Below are 19,352 nucleotides of genomic sequence, written 5' to 3' on the forward strand. Positions count from 1 at the left end.
GCGGTCCTTCCCTCCTCCTGGGCGTTCTCTAACCCTTTCAAGTCTAGCTGGGCGATTCCTGAGGAGGAAAGAAGCTGACGGGCTGAGACGCTATTGGCACAGGGGAGCCACGGAGGGGTCCGGATGCAGAGAGCGGGACGCAGCCAAGTACCAAGGCAGGGACCGACAGTCCCGCCCGCGCGCATCCGCCGGCCTGTAAGTTTGATCCTTCTGGGCTTCCGTAGCTAGGAATAAACGGAGCGTCTTTCGTTTGAGAAAGGTCAAAGTTTCGAAATTCAAATCCTGTTCGCAAATTTGAGCACGGAGACAGCGAAGCCAACGCTACCCTACGTTCTTACCAACTAAAACCTAGAAGACAACATAGTCTCCACTTTTCATAGACGGGAACCCCCTCCTTCCGCCCGGATGTCGCTACAGGAAGTTCCGGTGAGGTTAACGTCACTTCCGCCCTGTTTCTGGGTGGTGCCAAGATGGATGCTCTACGGGCTCGGGAGCAGCTGCGGCGGCGGTACTTGTTCCCGCCGGACGCGGAGGTCCCACTGGAACACGAGGGCTACCCCAGGCCGGGTGAGGCGCTTCCCCCGGGCACGCTTCGAGCCGCCTCGAGGTTCCCGTAGGCAAGGCGCCAGGAAACGGCCGGCCCCGCCGACCTCCCGCAGGCCCACCCATTCCGGAGGGACTGGGATTTGTTTTTATCAAGGCTTACCAAGTAGTTTTGCAAGTTAGGTATTTAAGTATCGTAAAAGAGCGTTAGAGGTCAGGTAGCCTTCCGCATCTTCATCTCAGCTGCGCTTCAGGATTCCCTGGAGAGCTGGTTTCACACCTATTTGGCAGTATCCATTAAAATAAAAAAAAAATTTCCACTGGTTGTGTCTCCTAAGAAAAGAAGCATATTTGTAGCAGTACACAAGGACGTATGTGCGTGCAAAGTGTTTCATCTCCGCATTGCTATTGCTAGTTATAGCGAACGACTGGAAGCATCTAATTGTCCGTCAGCAGGGAGCTAGTTAAATACTCTTGGATATCCGTACGTCACACGGCAGGCCGACTTTATGTACCAATGTGGGTAATTTTCAAAGGGAGGCGCAGAACAAAGTATGATATACCACCGCTTGGGTTCAACCCAGATAACATGCGGTGTATGCCCTCCTGTAGATGCATAGAATATGCAGGAACTCAATAGACGTTGATACCGGTAGTTGCTTTGGGCTGGGGAACTGGGGTTAAGGATCGAAAGAGATTACATCTTAGATGTTTTTTGTCCTGTATGATGTTAAAACGTTCTGTATTTATTACCTTTAAAAAATAAACACAGAAAACTTGATGATCAGACTTTCTGGTTTATAAATTTTGAGGATGTTTCCCAGAATTTGTATTATGAGTAAGGCGCTGGGGAATTCTGATGGTCAGCTAAAGTCAGGAACCTCGGATGCATACCAGTGGTTCTCACATGAACTGGGAGAGCGGGTATATCAGTCACCTGGGGAACTTGTTAGACCCCATTTGACCCAGAGCCAGCCAGTTGTTCTTTCAGATCGGGTCCCGGTGGAAGGAATTTGACTTGTCCATCAGTAGTCTAGACAGTGTGGTGTTGGAACTGTACCTCCAGTGTGACCTTTCCACTTTTGAGGTGCCTCAAAGGTTGTGTTTGTTTAAAACAAGTAAATATGTAGTGTTTGTAAGTAGTGTTTTTGGAAAATCAAAGTCCATTTTGTGTTCTAATGTTTGTCACTTGCATTTTTCTGAATTAACAGGAATAATCACTTTCCTAGGCAATATATGAAGCACAACGTGAAAATTCCTATGCTACAGGATAGCGTTATTTCCAAAAGACTGTTTAAGTAAATTTAGATCCAAAATTGATTTGGTGGAAAAAAGTTGATAATACTGAACAAGTTTTATAGCAGCTCCTATTATTTCCAAAAATATAAACCTATTTTGGTGGTTTTACAGAAGAAATTCTCTAATAGGAGAGAATCTGGCTGTTAGAAAGCTCTAGGAAATTATTTTATTTGACTTGAAATAGGTGTAATTTTTCCTGTGAAGCTAATGGTTACTTGATCAGTTGAAATCTCCCTTATTTGCAGAAACCTCTACAGCTGTTGAGAAAAAGGAAAAACCTCTTCCAAGACTTAATATCCATTCTGGGTTCTGGATTTTGGCATCCATTGTTGTTACCTATTATGTTGACTTCTTTCAAACTGTTAAAGAAAACTTCCACACCAGTAGGTAAGAAAACTTGATGGCTCTTATTTTTTCACATTATGTTTTGTTAGACTCTTAGTAAGCACCTGCTTTCTGCCAGCCAGGGTGTCGGAGGGGCTGGTGATACAAAGTTGAAAAAGAGTGCACGTCCTGGGCATGTGCAACAGAGTGGACATTATTTCAGTGGGCCTTTTCAGCCTAGACGTTTTGTAGGATGAGGAAGGCAGTGAATTTAAGAAGGACCTGCTGCTGCTGCTGCTGCTAAGTTGCTTCAGTCGTGTCCGACTCTGTGCGACCCCATAGACGGCAGCCCACCAGGCTCCCCCGTCCCTGGGATTCTCCAGGCAAGAACACTGGAGTGGGTTGCCATTTCCTTCTCCAATGCATGAAAGTGAAAAGTGAAAGTGAAGTCGCTCAGTTGTGTCTGACTCTTCGCGAGCCCATGGACTGCAGCCTGCCAGGCTCTATCCATGGGATTTTCCAGGCAAGAGTACTGGAGTGGGGTGCCATTGCCTTCTCTGAAGAAGGACCTAATCATTTGTAAAACATGGAGAGAGAATGACTAAAGGTGTTTAGGAGATCAGATCCACAAGCCTTGGGAGGAAGGAATGAGAACTGTGGTGGGTAAGAATCAGGTCTCAGAGCTCATTTTTAGAGAGTAGTTAATGGCCAGTGAGGTACATGTACAGGCTGTGATTGAGCTAGAGTTGAGTTCACTGGTGCAAGAAGTGCGGCAGGATGTCAATTAGTCCATCATTCACATAAATTGAGATCTCTTTCAGGAGCTGATGGTGGGTGCGGGGGCGATTGGGGGGGAAAGGTTGTTGATCACTCTCCTGAGTCTTCACTGAATGTTTGAGAGTGTTCTGGAGGCCCCTAGATAACGGAAAAAGGTGGGGAGGTGTTGGTGAGCGTTAGAGCTCTATCAGGAGGGGTGGTTCTCTTAGAGAGCAAGAGTACTTGTCTGGAAGTAGGCCCCTAGATAACAGAAAAAGGTGGGGAGGTGTTGGTGAGCGTTAGAGCTCCATCGGGAGGGGTGGTTCTCTTAGAGAGCAAGTGTACTTGTCTGGAAGTATCAGTAAGACTTCCCTGGTGGCTCAGATGGTAAAGAATCTGCCTGCAGTGCAGGAGACCTGGGTTCAACTCCTGGGTTGGGAATAACCCCTGGAGAAGGGAATGGCAACCCACTTCAGCATTCTTACCTGGAGAATTCCATGGACAGAGGAGCCTGGTGGGCTACAGTCCATGGGGTCCCAAAGAGTCAGACACGGCTAAGTGACTGGCACACACACACCTCAGTGAGGCCAGAAAGGTGCAGACAGGACTGCTGATCAGGTGTTTTCACTGGGGATGGGGGCATACAGTTTTTCTCTGTCAAGGCCTTCAGGAGGGGCGGTGACTGCTGGAGGGGCGCCTGTGGAGAGTGAGGGAGCAGGCAGCCAGGGGACAGCAGGGGTGGGGGGTTGATGTAACCTGTGGGAGGGAGAGAGCTTGTTCACTTTCCTTATCTCCACAAGCAGGAGCTTTCCCCGAACACTCCCCATCACTGCTTCCCCGTCCTGCCCCATCACTGCTCCTTCCCTGGGAGGTGCTGGACCTCCTGATGGGGTTTGGGATGAGAACCAGACTTGTAACTCAGCCCCTTCTTTCTCTTCAGAGCCAGCTGCTCACAGGAAGCAGATTCTGGGATGCTTGTCTGTGCCATAGTTTTTGTTGTTGTTTGTTTTAGTAATTTTGGATCTCTTTTTCTTAAAATTTTTTTTAAAATTTGAGTTTTAATTGTTTTTTATTTTGGCTCCCCTGAGGTTTCGTTGCGGTGTGGTGCACGGCTTTCTCCGGTTGCAGTGTGTGGGGGCTTCTCTCTATGTGTGGCCTCTCTTGTTGGCGAGCACAGGCTCTAGAGACTTGAGCTGAGTAGTTGTGGTGCAGCGGCTCAGTTGCCCTGAGGCATGTTTGATCTTAGTCCCCTGACCAGGGATTGAACCTGTGTCTCCTGCATTGGAAGGAGGATTCCTAACCACTGGACCACCAGGGAAATCCCTGCACCATCGTTTCGTGGGGCAACCCTAAGATGAGAAGGTCTCTAGGTTTTCACTGTGTCTTGAAGCCAGTGGCTAAGTCTGTCTATTCCTGGGTTTCAGTGTGAGGAAGCACTCTGTGACCGTTCACTAAAGCCATCTTCTTTCCATAGCTCCCATTAGTTAAAAAAAAAAAAAAAGCTGACACTTGATCTTCATCAGCCTGGCTCCTTTGTCTCTCTCAGTTGGCTGGGAAAAGAGGGAACATTCACTTCAAACACCACTCGTATCAGCTGCCCCTTCGTTCACTGAATATTTAGCGAGAACCTGAAGTGTGTCCAATTTTGGTGCCAGTGATGAACAAGGCACGTTTCTCACCCTCCACCAGTTCATTTTAGGCCGTGATAGATGAACAGGTCACGTGGTATGTACTGTGTTAGTGTATGAGTGTGTGTGGGATGACATAGGAGTGCCTTGAAGGGGCGCCTCGTCTTGCCCAACCTCGGGTTGTTGTTGAGTTACCCAGTCATGTCTGACTCTTTGCGACCCCATGGACTGCAGCACACTAGGCCTCTCTGCCCCTCACCATCTCCTGAAGTTTGTCCTGGTTCATGTCCATTGCATCTGTGATGCCGTCCAGCCATCTCATCCTCTGACACCCTCTTCTCCTTCTGCCCTCAATCTTTCCCAGCATCAGGGACTTTTCCAGTGAGTCAGCTGTTGGCGTCAGATGACCAATATCCTGGAGTTTCAACATCAGTCCTTCCAAGGAGTATTTAGGGTTGAGTTCCCTTAAGATCAACTGGTTTGAGCTCTTTGCCGTCCAAGGGCCTCTCCGGAGTTTTCTCCAGCCCCACAGTTGAAAGGCATCAGTTCTTCGGTGCTCTACCTTCTTTACCATCCAGCTCTCACAACCGTATGCCAAGCTTGTGAGGTGGGCGTCTTTGAGGTTTTAGGAAAGATGAGAGTATTTATCTATTTGTGTCCTTCTATATCCTTACATAAGAGAATACTAAGTATTAGCAGTTAAGGGAGATGGGAGGTGAGGAATAGCTCCTTCCACCGTGAGATGTTTGGGGGCGCCTGCAGGAGTAAGAGGCACGCCCAGGTGTGTGGCAGAGCCTGACTCAACCGCCAGATCAGGGCAGTGGGGCATGAAAAGGAAGTGGAAGTCATAGGTCTGTCCTCGAATAAGTGTCATCTTAGAGGAAAAGAGACAGAAACACCCACTCAGAGGCTGAGAACTTTGAACAGCGTTGTGTTCTTGGCTAAGGCCTCAGTTCACGGGGAGCTGGAGCAGCCAAGGCGTGAGAGCGCTGCCCAGAGGTGGTCCGTGGAGGCTGCCTTCTGCTTCCTCGAAAAGGGTTCTTTCCTCTGATTTTCCAGATCCGGTCACATCCCGGTGACTGGCCGGGACTGATGAGGGTTCTCCACATACACTGAGCCAGGCCTTGGATGGAGTTGGAAGGAGAAAAAAGCCATTGCCCCTTGGGGGAGTACTGGGAGATAGTCTAAGAACGGGAGGGTTTCATTTGGAAATCTTTTATGACAGGCAGTTTAACTCCTTCCAAACTGATTTTCAGTATTCCAAGAAACCCTGCCTGACTTGGAGAAGTTGATGGTATCTGTTGAAATATTTATTAATCTCACACTCAAAGCTTCAGAAACAACCAGAAAGCTGCTGTTTTTCCTGTATTTTTAAAGAAAATGCACTACTGTAACGAGGGCTCTTTTTTGGTTGGTTAGTTTATGAAAGAGTGTGTGTGTGTGTTTAAAGCCTTCCTTTTTCATCCTTTCTTGCGTATCACTCCCATATTTCTCGCCCATTTCCTACTAGACCTAGACCTTCTGAAACCTGGGATTGAGGAACGGCGTCCCTCTGTGCCCCTTCCCCAGTTGACACCTTCTTAGAAATAGGTATCTTGTCTATTAATGAAAACTTTTAAGATCCCTGATGTGCTAAGTGCTGTCATTCAGCACTTTAAAAAATAAATCATTTTAGTTTTGTGTCCATATTTGCTTAACAGCCACTGAATGTCTAGGCCAGCTTCAGGGAACTGAAGAGCCTTTATAAGTAGTTTATGTTGTCTACACCCAAGTTATGTGCACACAGTTGGGAGCAAAATTGCAGAACATGGGCTTGATCCGAAGAATCGTAAAGACACTTCCTTGCTCTAGTAGCAGGGCTGAGTCACAGCTGGCTGGTGGGACACCAGACACAGGTACAACCAGGAAAAGGGTGCAGAGCACGAAAAACCAAGCTGTCCCCCCGTGGTTGGCACAGTCTCCCAGTTCAGACCGCCTGTATGCAAAGAGCTTAGGAAACCTTCGTCAGGTACATACACTGTTAGGAATGGGATTACTGCCATTGGTATGGTTAGCCAGCAGCTGTCCTGTGTCACACTGGAGATGCGTCAGAAAAGACTCTCTGCCCTTGGGCCTCAGAGACGACGTACGAGCGGCTGACAGAAGGGTGTTCCTTTGTCTCTACAGTTGGTTTCTCTTCGGCAGTGCCTTGCTGCTTGTCAGTGTGTCGATTGCGTTTTTCTGCATCGTCTATTTGGAGTGGTATCGTGGAATTGAAGATTATGATATCAAGTATCCAGCACTGATACCCATTACAACTGCTACTTTTATTGTAGCAGGAATTTGGTGAGTTACCTTTGGAATGACTAATAAGAATAAAGATTGTTTGATCGAGTAGTGATATACATGGTACAGAATTCAACAGGGGGAAAAAGGAATAATGAGAAAGTAGTCTCTGATTTCTCTTTTCAGTAGTGTCTTTGTTTACTTGTATAGCAATTTAAAATACAAATGGTGACATGCTATATATATTTTGCATTTTGCTTTTTAAATCACTTTCATTGTGAAGTTTAATACAGAAAAGTGGAAGAATGAAAATTGTATGGCTGAGAGAATTATCATGCAGTGAGCCTTTGGGTAAACCCTAACGAGGGCAGGAGAACTGTGCCAGCCTCCTGTAACCCCTCCCCTGCCCCCCTGCCCCCCTGCCCCAGTCATTCCCTCTTCCTTCCTGCCCACAGGAGGACACTGTCCCCACCTTCCTGGGAGTTCCTTTCTTTTGCATCTCTTCAGAACTCTTACTTTTTTTGTTGTGTCCGTTTTTTTGAACTCTATAGAGATGGGTTGCTGTAGTATGTGTTCTTTTATCCTTGGCTGTTACATGCGACACGGTGTATGATTCCTCTGTTTTGTTGTGCGTAACAGTTGCTCATTTTCATTGCTGTTCAGCATTCCGTCCTATAACTGAATTCCAATAGATCCATTCTGCTCTTGATAGAATTTGGATTGTTTCCAGTTTGAGGTTATCATCTGTGATGCTGTTAAGTAAGACGTTAGAGACATATACAAGACATTCTTGTATGCGCGCCTCTGTATAATTCTGTTGGGCGTCTGTGTACACGCATACATATGTATACATAGGTCTCTCTAGAAGGGAAATCGTTGGCCTACTGGGTATGCATGCCTCCAACTTCAGTAAATAGTGCCAGACTGTTGTCCAAAGTGATCTCCTTTTTACACTGAGTTTGTATTTCTTCCGTATTGGTGCGTGTAGATGTGGTTCATTATTTTTATGGTTACATGGTTATCACTGCATGGACATAGCATGATTTATTTAACCAGCCTGATATCTTTAAAAAATTCTTTTGCTGTTATTAAAAATGCCACAATTAATATCCCTTTTCCTACTGTTCATGGGGTTCTCAAGGCAAGAATACTGAAGTGGTTTGCCATTCCCTTCTCTAGTGGACCACATTCTGTCAGACCTCTTCAACATGACCCGCCCGTCTTGTGTGGCCCCACACAGCATGGCTTAGTTTCATTGAGTTAGACAAGGCTGTGGTCCGTATGATCAGATTCGCTAGTTTTCTGTGATTATGGTTAGAGTGTGTCTGCCCTCTGATGCCCTCTCGCAACACCTACCGTCTTACTTGTGTTTCTCTTACCTTGGATGTGGGGTATCTCTTCACGGCTGCTCCAGCAAAGCGTAGCCGCTGCTCCTTACTTTGGATGAGGGGTATCCCCTCACGGCCACCCCTCCTGACCTTGAACGTGGAGTAGCTCCTCTCGGCCCTGCTGTGCCCGCGCAGCCACCACTCCTTGGACGTGGGGTTGCTCCTCTCGGCCACCGTCCCTGACCTCAGGCATGGGGTAGCTCCTCTCAGAGTGCAAAAGTATGAGGTCAAGAAACACCTGGGGTAACAGGCAAATTTGGCATTGGAATATGGAATGAAGCAGGGCAAAGGCTAATAGAGTTTTGCCAAGAGAATGCACTGGTCATAGCAAACACCCTTTTCCAACAACACAAGAGAAGATGCTACACATGGACATCACCATATGGTCAACACCAAAATCAGATTGATTATATTCTTTGCAGCCAAAGATGAAGAAGCTCTATACAGTCAGCAAAAACAAGACCAGGAGCTGACTGTGGCTCAGGTCATGAATGCCTTATTGCCAAATTCAGACTTAAATTGAAGAAAGTAGGGAAAACCACTAGACCATTCAGGTATGACCTAAATCATATCCCTTATGATTATACAATGGCAGTGAGAAATAGATTTAAGGGCCTAGATCTGATAGAGTGCCTGATGAACTATGGATGGAGGTTCATGACATTGTACAGGAAACAGGGATTAAGACCATCCCCATGGAAAAGAAACACAAAAAAGCAAAATGGCTGTCTAGGGAGGCCTTACAAATAGCTGTGAAGAGAAGATAAGTGAAAAACAAAGGAGAAAAGGAAAGATATAAGCATCTGAATACAGAGTTCCAAAGAATAGCAAGGAGAGATAAGAAAGCCTTCCTCAGCAATCAATGCAAAGAAATAGAGGAAAACAACAGAATGGGAAAGACTAGAGATCTCTTTAAGAAAATTAGAGATACCAAGGGAACATTTCATGCAAAGATGGGCTCGATAAAGGACAGAAATGGTATGGACCTAACGGAGGCAGAAGATATTAAGAAGAGGTGGCAAGAATACACAGAATAACTCTGAACTCTACGAAAAAGATCTTCATGACCCAGATAATCATGATGGTGTGATCACTCACCTAGAGCCAGACATCCTACAATGTGAAGTCAAGTGGGCCTTAGAAAGCATCACTACGAACAAAGCTAGTGGAGGGGATGAAGTTCCACTTGAGCTATTTCAAATCCTGAAAGATGATGCTGTGAAAGTGCTGCACTCAATATGCCAGCAAATTTGGAAAACTCAGCAGTGGCCACAGGACTGGAAAAGGTCAGTTTTCATTCCAGTCCCAAAGAAAGGCAATGCCAAAGAATGCTCAAACTACCACACAGTTGCATTCATCTCACATTCTAGTAAAGTAATGCTCAAAATTCTCCAAGCCAGGCTTCAGCAATATGTGAACCGTGAACTCCTTGATGTTCAAGCTGGTTTTAGAAAAGGCAGAGGAACCAGACATCAAATTGCCAACATCCGCTGGATCATCGAAAAAGCAAGAGAGTTCCAGAAAAACATCTATTTCTGCTTTATTGACTACGTCAGAGCCTTTGACTGTGTGGATCACAATAAACTGTGGAAAATTCTGAAAGAGATGGGAATACCAGACCACCTAACCTGCTTCTTGAGAAACCTATATGCAGGTCAGGAAGCAACAGTTAGAACTGGACATGGAACAACAGACTGGTTCCAGATAGGAAAAGGAGGACGTCAAGGCTGTATATTGTCACCCTGCTTACTTAACTTCTATCCAGAGTACATCATGAGAAACGCTAGGCTGGAAGAAGCACAAACTGGAATCAAGATTGCTGGGAGAAATATCAATAACCTCAGATATGCAGATGACACCACCCTTATGGCAGAAAGTGAAGAGGAGCTAAAAAGCCTCTTGATGAAAGTGAAAGAGGAGAGCGAAAAAGTTGGCTTACAGCTCAACATTCAGAAAACGAAGATCATGGCATCCGGTCCCATCACTTCATAGGAAATAGATGGGGAAACAGTGGAAACAGTGTCAGACTTTATTTTGGGGGGCTCCAAAATCACTGCAGGTGGTGATTGCAGCCATGAAATTAAAAGACGCTTACTCCTTGGAATGAAAGTTATGACCAACCTAGATAGCATATTAAAAAGCAGAGACATTACTTTGCCAACAAAGGTCTGTCTAGTCAAGGCTATGGTTTTTCCTGTGGTCATGTATGGATGTGAGAGTTGGACTGTGAAGAAAGCTGAGGGCCAAGGAATTGATGCTTTTGAACTGTGGTGTTGGAGAAGACTCTTGAGAGTCCCTTGGACTGCAAGGAGATCCAACCAGTCCACTGTAAAGGAGATCAGTGCTGGATGTTCTTTGGAAGGACTGATGCTAAAGCTGAAACTGCAGTACTTTGGCCACCTCATGCGAAGAATTGACTCATTGGAAAAGATTGTTATTCTGGGAAAGATTGGGGGCAGGAGGAGAAGGGGACGACAGAGGATGAGATGGCTGGATGACATCACTGACTTGATGGACATGAGTGTGAGTGAACTCTGGGAGTTGGTGATGGACAGGGAGGCCTGGCGTGCTGCGATTCATGTGGTTGCAAAGAGTCAGACATGACTGAGTACTGAACAGAACTGAATATCCCTTTTCATAAACTAATACGTTGTCAATGAATAAGATGGTTTTTTTATGTTTATAAAAGTATTTTATAACTTTCTCACTAAAGAAAAATCTGTAAATTACAGAAAAACACAAAGGAAGTAAATCCCATGGTTCCTGCCAGCCAGTGAGAAAACTATATTGAACGTGGTGTATGGCCTTTTAGGGTTTTTTCCTCCCTTTATATTAATGGAATTTTAGTTTGGGGAAAACCACACACCTTTGTACATTTGTTGTTGTTCAGTTGCTCAGTGGTGTCCAACTCTTTGTGACCCCGTAGACCGCAGCACTCCAGGCTTCCCTGTCCTTCACTGTCTACCAGAGTTTGCTCATACTCATGTCCATTGAGTCACTGATACCATCTAACTATCTCATCCTCTGCCGCCCCCATCTCCTTTTGTCTTCAGTCTTTCTTAGCTTCAGGGTCTTTTCCAGTATTCAGTGTAAATGTAATTTTTCTGTGATTTATTTTATGTAGTTGAAGTTTATGGATTTTTGACATGTTACATTGTGATGTTATTATTAACTCTTCAGGAACAAGTGTAGACAGGTGTGTTATTCAACAATTTTTTAAGAAGGCTAACATCACCCCCAAGAATGTTACTTTATTTTTAGCACAGTAGGATTATAGTTATTTAAATTTCTACTTGTCAAAGTGTTATATATTAATCATCAACTCTCTGAAACACTTAAGTGACTATAATTTTCCTTTATTAGCTTTAACTCTTAAAAAATGCAGTCTATAAAAATCATTTGCACTTCAGAAAGTATTTTATTCTTACCTTGGTGACAGGAATAGTGTTTTTCTCAATGGAAAATTTAATAGCAGCTTATAAATGTTTTTCAATCTATTTCTAATGGGAAAATAAGCATCTTTTTTTTTTTTTTTCTCGTGATATTTTGGTGGTGTGTGAGATTGTAACACCAGGCTATGGTCATTTTATTTCATGTTCCTTCACAGACACTTAACTTTTAAGAGACTGATGTCTCTGTTGAGCCAGCCCAGTGCTCATTAGATGAGCTTTCGTGATTCCAGTTCCAAGTACTTTGTGAACAGGTTGTGATATTTCCAGTATTGCCTAAATCACATATCTGAGAAGCTGTATATATATAGTAAAGTTACCAGCTGAATGAACTTTCCCAGCCTGGGTAGAAAGTGAGTCTTCTAAATCTAGAACCTACAGTGCAGTGTATTTGTATAGAGTACAGCTACAGTTGTCAGCGGTGTGGTTTTTTTGTCCTTTTCAGCTTCAATGTTGCTTTATGGCACGTGTGGTCATTTTTCACTCCACTGCTGCTGTTTACCCAGTTTATGGGGGTTGTAATGTTGACCTCACTCCTTGGATGACTTCTAAAGGTAAGATTTCTGGAATTGTAATTCTAATAAGGAAATAGTCTCTCATGACAGCTTTCAGTGAAAGTGAAAGTTGCTCAGTTGCGCCCGACTTTTCACGACCCCATGGGCTATACACTCGATGGAATTCTCCAGACCAGAATACTGGAGTGGGCAGCCTTTCCCTTCTCCAGGGGTTCTTCCCAATCCAGGGATCGAACCCAGGTCTCCTGCACTGCAGGTGGATTCTTTACCAGCTGAGCCACAGGCAGGCATAGCAATAACAGACGAGTGGATTATTTCAGCCATGTTTGCACCAAGCTGTTGCCCATGGAACTCTGGGATGAAAGGGACTGTGATCCCTTCCCTTTTGCATTATTTAGTTCTAAGTGGCTGCTTCTTAGAGAAGTCACCCCGCCCGTCCAAGATCTCATGAAGAGGGTACCTTCCACTATAGATAAGTTCACACGTTAGTCCATTTTCTGTCGTGGCCGACTTCCATCAGGTTCTATGCAGATGACTCTTAGCTAGATCATTCTTGCATGCATCTTCAGTAGCTCAGTTGTGTCTGACTCTTTGTGACCCCATGGACTGTAACCCACCAGGCTCCTCCATCCATGGAATTTTCCAGGCAAGAATCCTGGAGTGGGTTGCCATTTCCTACTCGAGGGGATCTTCTCGACCCAGGGATCAAACCTGCCTCTTCTGCATTGGCAGGTGGATTCTTTACCACTGCACCATCTGGGAAGCCTGGATCACTCTTAGTTAATGGAAGTATAGAATTAATGGGCAGTTTTACCCAATTGAGAAAAAAGGTGTGTTTTCTAATTGTCCTGATTGCCGTATAAAAGTCTAATGGACGGCACATCAGCCTTTTCTTTCCAAGTTATAGAATTTCTGCCTCCCCACAGACCACTGCATCCCTGGGCCTGCCACCTCACAGTGGGGTCTGTTTGCTGATTGTCAGATAACTCATTTACTAAATAAGAATGTCCTGAGAGCCCTTACTCTGAATGCTCAGGGGCTTGGTAAAAAAGGCAGTCCTCTTTTCATGTTGCTGATGTCAGAACTCAGAGGAAATGTACTCCATGTGTCCATTTACAAGTATAAAACTGGGGCCCAGAGAAGTAAAAGTTAATATGCTCAGTTACTGGGGTGCAAATGACTGACATTTCAGCTCACAGAGTGTTCTCCCTTTGGAGTTTGTAAGGAAAGTCCCTGTAACCAGGTAAAGGAGAAATGGCTGTCCTCTCATTGGTCATCTGTCTGAAAATAGTTGCTCGCACACACATACCGCTGTGTGGAGTCCCCTCCACGCGTTGTACTGTGTCTGGGACCGTTTGGACTCTCACAGTCCGGCTTCTGTCCGTGTTGACCTATTGCCACAAAAACGTTCCCTCCTCTGAGCCTCTCTCCTTTGACTCTCTGGCTGTTCAGTATTGACCGTTTCCATGTTTTTGGGAATTATAAATAGAGTTTAGAAAAAACACTAGATTGTGAATCTAGTAACAGAAGACTATACCTTCTTATTTACCCAAAAAGTGTGCAAGAGGTGCTAATTCTATGCTTTTGATTTACTGCTGACATCAAATTATACCTGGTAAGAGAGCCACAGTGTGTTGTAGACGGGGGGATTGAACTGTGTTTTGAAATATTAAATCCAGCAGTCTAAGATAGATTGTCTCATTTGGTTTTTCTTTCAGGGGGAAGGGCGTGTCAGTGATTAACATCCTGCTAGCTGAAGGCACTACAGACACAGTGGTGAAGCTACAGTGTGTTTTTGCATCTACAAAGTGAATGGTTTCCTTGGAAGAATTTTAACTTTATAACTTTATAGCTGAAATCAGAATAAATTATATTTCATTTGCATATTTCTAAACTCAAGTGATTAGCGAATTTTTCAGACTCAAAGTATTCAAGACAGGAATAACTTAATTTGCAATGTTAATCTGTTTGGATCATTGGAGAAACTGTTGGTGTAAAAATTTAAACAAGTTTTCATAGAGATGCATACTGTACTCCAGTATTATAGAGCATTTAAGGGCAACAATTCATTGTATGAAGTGACTGGCTGTGTATTTAAAGGTGTGATAGTGTCATGTGCCTTTAATCCAACTTCAGCAATTCCTATAAAATTTCATTTTGATAATAGTTTTGTTAGGGGGAGGACCAATCGAAAGGATTTGTGTTTTCCCAACTTGGGGTTTTATCACTGTGTAAATTATTGGGTTTTTAGTGTTTGTTTAACATAGGAACTTTTAATCATTTTAAGTATGTGTAATTTTTTTCTTAATATTTAAATAAAATATTTTTATAGCTTTCTTGTGGGTTTTGTTAATATAAACTTTGGAATAGTTTCTGTTTTCAGCTATTAGTACTTTGAATTGACTATAGAAATAAGTGTTCTTTTCAGAGAAGGCTACTTGGCCTTGCCAGGACCAGTGGAAGACAGGATCCACACTTTTAAATGCAAGTATGTTTACGTTAAACCTGAAACATCTTAAGCACTGTGACATCTTAAGTACCCTACATGGGTTTCTGCCCCCCCTGTACCCACCCTGGGGGTTTCAGGGATGGTGTTTCAGTCACTTGTGTCTGGCTGGGCTCACACCCTGTACTTACCCTGCAGTAGTGGTTAATCTTGACCTTGCGTAGCAGTGAACCTTTCTCCAGCTGGAGGCAGGAAGAACATTTGAATTGTGGGTGATGGGAATAATGTTTATGAAACACCTGTTAACAGTGGCTGGCACACAGTAGGCACTCACCCAATAAATGGTAACGGAGAGGGATTGGAAGACAAAATCGACTTAAGGTCAGGAATGGGAATGGGCAGGCATGATCAGTAAACAGAATCAAACCCAATTTGTGTACACATATGGGAGGGTTTGTAGAGAGTCATTCCAGTTAAGCTGCAAAGTTAAGCAAAGGTCAGAGTCAGGAGGCTGAGTCAGTCAGTGATGGGCGGCTCCAGTGCAAAGCTGAGGGTGCAGACCCAGGAAGTGGGATTAGAGAACATGGGTTCAGACTCCCCCGAGAGAACCTGGGTGGAGCTAAGGGATAGCGCCCCAGTGACCACTCCTACAGATTCTTTGGGCAGATTCGGCAAGAAACCCCTTCCTTCCTTCCCTCTTACCTTGTGAAGTTTAACTACTTGGATAGAAACCTAAAGCTGAGAGTTTTTGTTTAATCCAGTTCATTACAACCCAGCCAGCCAATGCTGATACTGTGGCCAACTAGGGTGGTAAGGAGATGACTGTGTTACTTATAAAGAGACTTTTGAATAAATTTGCTTAAAAGAGATCATGCCCTGTCCCTGTTTCTGTAAAATAAGTGCTATGCAGACTGATTATGGGTCTTTTCCTGTTGTTGTTTTAGTCACTAAGTTGTGTCCAACTCTTCACAACCCCATGGACTGTAGCCCACCAGGCTCCTCTGACCATGGGATTCTCCCAGCAAGAATACTGGAGTGGGTTGCCATTTCCTTTTCCCAGGGATGTTCCCCACTTAGGGTTCGAAACTGGGCCTCCCACTGGGCCTCCTGCATTGGCAGTCCAGTTCTTTTAAATAAATAAACATTGTGTCAAATAAATAAACATTGTGTCAAGCAGTGTTGTTACTGCTTCTAAACAAGCCTGTGGGGGGACCCTCCACTCAGAATAGTAGTGAACAATAGAATTAACAGTTGTGAATGTTTATTGTGAGAGGCAAGGATATGATAGAAGCAAGGATGTGCTCTTAAAAATGTCCCTGACTGACAGTCCCAAGTGTCAAGACCAAGTCTTCGACCTGGGTTACACACTTCATCCAGGCCTGCCCCTCCCATGCAGCTGCTGACAAGGCTGTCTTGTGAAGAGTCCTCCAGGTGATTCTGCCCTGCAGCCTCAGTCCAAAACTATCCTGTTCTAATCATCACTTTGGACAGAGATGTCTCTGCAGAAGCTAGAATGTTTTAATTGTCTGGAAACACAAGAGGTAGTGGAATCGAACTTAGCTAACTAGGGTAAAAATCAGATCGAAGCTCTCCCTGGATCTGTGTCTGGGACCTAGCTTGGGAGGCAGTGGTCTTTCTTGGAGACTTAAAAGAGACTTTTAAACAGGATTTAGAGTCCTGGCTTTATCAGGGTTCCTTGGTTTTATGCAACAACAAAAAAAGGTCTCTGGCTATCCTTAAGCAAAAGAGAGATGCATTGAAAAGCTAAGAGCCACATCTTTATAAGTAGGGTTGTTTGGGGAAGGGGAATGGGTCTGGGGAGTAGGGGTTATTAGATGCCCTCTTTTGTGGCCACAGTTAGGAGAACTATCCTTCCCTTACACATGTGCCACAACTACAGAGCGGGGGGAACTGCAACTACGGAAGCCCGTGTGCCCTAGAGCCTGTGCTCGGCAACAAGAGGAGACACTGCGTTAGCAAGCCTGTGCGCATAACTGGAGAGCAGCCCCCACTCGCTGTAACTAGAGAAGAGCCCGTGCAGCAACGGAGACCTAGCACAGCCAGAGACCCAGCACAGCCAGAGACCCACACACAGTCGCTCAGTCGTGTCCGACTCTTTGCAACCCCGTGAATTGCAGCACACCAGGCCTCCCTGTCCATCACCATCTCCTGGAGTTCACTCAGACTCACGTCCATTGAGTCCATGATGCCATCCAGCCATCTCATCCTGGGTCGTTCCCTTCTCCTCCTGCCCCCAATCCCTCCCAGCATCAGAGTCTTTTCCAATGAGTCAACTCTTCACATGAGGTGTCCAAAGTACTGGAGCTTCAGCTTCAGCAGCATTCCTTCTGAAGAAATCCCAGAGTTGATCTCCTTGCAGTCCAAGGGACCCTCAAGAGTCTTCTCCAACACCACAGTTCAAAAGCATCAATTTTTCGGCGCTCAGCCTTCTTCACAGTCCAACTCTCACATCCACACATGACCACAGGAAAAACCATAGCCTTGACTAGACAGACCTTAGTCGGCAAAGTAATGTCTCTACTTTTGAATATACTATCTAGGTTGATCATAACTTTTCTTCCAAGGAGTAAGTGTCTTTTAATTTCATGGCTGTAATCACCACCTGCAGTGATTTTGGAGCCCAAAAAAATAAAGTCTGACACTGTTTCCACTGTTTCCCCATCTATTTGCCATGAAGTGATGGGACCAGATGCCATGATCTTCGTTTTCTGAATGTTGAGCTTTAAGCCAACTTTTTCGCTCTCCTCTTTCACTTTCATCAAGAGGCTTTTTAGTTCCTCTTCACTTTCTGCCATAAGGGTGGTGTCATCTGCATATCTGAGGTTATTGATCTTTCTCTCCAGCTTGTGTTTCTTCCAGTCCAGCGTTTCTCATGATATACTCTGCATAGAAGTTAAATAAGCAGGGTGACAATATATAGCCTTGAAGTACTCCTTTTCCTATTTGGAACCAGTCTGTTGTTCCATGTCCAGTTCTAACTGTGGCTTCCTGACCTGCATACAGATTTCTCAAGAGGCAGGTTAGGTGGTCTGGTATTCCCATCTTTTTCAGAATTTTCCACAGTTTCTTTTGATCCACACAGTCAAAGGCTTTGGTATAGTCAATAAAGCAGAAATAGATGTTTTTCTGGAACTCTCTTGCTTTTTCCATGATCCAGTGGATATTGGCAATTTGATCTCTGGTTCCTCTGCCTTTTCTAAAACCAGCTTGAACATCAAGGAGTTCACGGTTCACGTATTGCTGAAGCCTGGCTTGGAGAATTTTGAGCATTACTTTACTAGCATGTGAGATGAGTGCAATTGTGTGGTAGTTTGAGCATTCTTTGGCATTGCCTTTCTTTGGAATTGGAATGAAAACTGACCTTTTCCAGTCCTGTGGCCACTGCTGAGTTTTCCAAACTTGCTGGCATATTGAGTACAGCACTTTCACAGCATCATCTTTCAGGATTTGAAACAGCTCAACTGGAATTCCATCACCTGCACTAGCTTTGTTCGTAGTGATGCTTTCTAAGGCCCACTTGACTTCACATTCTTGGATGTCTGGCTCTAGATTAGTGATCACATCATCATAATTATCTGGGTCATGAAGATCTTTTTTGTACAGTTCTTCCGTGTATTCTTGCCACCTCTTCTTAATATCGTCTGCTTCTGTTAGGTCCATACCATTTCTGTCCTTTATCGAGCCCATCTTTGCATGAAATGTTCCCTTGGTATCTCTAATTTTCTTGAAGAGATCTCTAGTCTTTCCCATTCTGTTTTTCCTCTATGTCTTTGCATTGATTGCTGAGGAAGGCTTTCTTATCTCTCCTTGCTATTCTTTGGAACTCTGTATTCAGATGCTTATATCTTTCCTTTTCTCCTTTGCTTTTCACTTATCTTCTTTTCACAGCTATTTGTAAGGCCTCCCTAGACAGCCATTTTGCTTTTTTGCATTTCTCTTCCATGGGGATGGTCTTGATCCCTGTCTCCTGTACAATGTCACGAACCTCATTCCATAGTTCATCAGGCACTCTATCTATCAGATCTAGACCCTTAAATCTATTTCTCACTGCCACTGTATAATCATAAGGGATTTGATTGAGGTCATACCTGAATGGTCTAGCGGTTTTCCCTACTTTCTTCAATTTAAGTCTGAATTTGGCAATAAGGAGTTCACGATCTGAGCCACAGTCAGCTCCTGGTCTTGTTTTTGTTGACTGCATCTTTAGCTGCAAAGTATATAATCTATATATATATATATATATATATATATAATCATCTGATTTCAGTGTTGACCATCTGGTGATGTCCATGTGTAGAGTCTTCTCTTGTGTTGTTGGAAGAGGGTGTTTGCTATGACCAGTGCATTTTCTTGGCAAACTCTATTAGTGTTTGCCCTGCCTCATTCCGCATTCCAATGCCAAATTTGCCTGTTACTCCAGGTGTTTCTTGACTTCCTACTTTTGCATTCCAGTCCCCTATAATGAAAAGGACATCTTTTTTGGGTGTTAGTTCTAAAAGATCTTGTAGGTCTTCATAAAACCATTCCACTTCTGTTTCTTCAGTGTTACTGGTTGGGGCATAGACTTGGATAACTGTGATATTGAATGGTTTGCTTTGGAGATGAACAGAGATCATTCTGTCATTTTTGAGATTGCATCCAAGTACTGCATTTCAGACTCTTTTGTTGACCATGATGGCTACTCCATTTCTTTGAGGGATTCCTGCCCGCAGTAGTAG

At 44.3% G+C, this 19,352-nt stretch overlaps 1 protein-coding gene across 1 annotated transcript; it reads left to right on the forward strand.

Moving 5' to 3' along the window:
• Positions 1-446: 446 nt before the first annotated feature.
• Positions 447-14,502, forward strand: TMEM128 (transmembrane protein 128). Its single transcript, XM_069593254.1, has 5 exons — positions 447-567; positions 2,088-2,229; positions 6,717-6,875; positions 12,098-12,206; positions 13,886-14,502. The coding sequence occupies exons 1-4, from the start codon at positions 471-473 to the stop codon at positions 12,195-12,197; spliced, it is 498 nt and encodes a 165-aa protein (XP_069449355.1). The 5' UTR covers positions 447-470; the 3' UTR covers positions 12,198-12,206; positions 13,886-14,502.
• Positions 14,503-19,352: the final 4,850 nt, after the last annotated feature.

Source organism: Ovis canadensis, chromosome 6 (assembly GCF_042477335.2).
Source record: "Ovis canadensis isolate MfBH-ARS-UI-01 breed Bighorn chromosome 6, ARS-UI_OviCan_v2, whole genome shotgun sequence".
Classification (NCBI taxonomy): domain Eukaryota; kingdom Metazoa; phylum Chordata; class Mammalia; order Artiodactyla; family Bovidae; genus Ovis; species Ovis canadensis.

Coding starts and splice junctions, on each gene's coding strand:
- TMEM128 (XM_069593254.1), top strand. CDS start 471: ATGGATGCTCTACGGGCTCGGGAGCAGCTGCGGCGGCGGTACTTGTTC. Junction 2,230..6,716: donor GAAAACTTCCACACCAGTAG/GTAAGAAAACTT, acceptor TTGTCTCTACAG/TTGGTTTCTCTTCGGCAGTG. Junction 6,876..12,097: donor TTTATTGTAGCAGGAATTTG/GTGAGTTACCTT, acceptor TGTCCTTTTCAG/CTTCAATGTTGCTTTATGGC.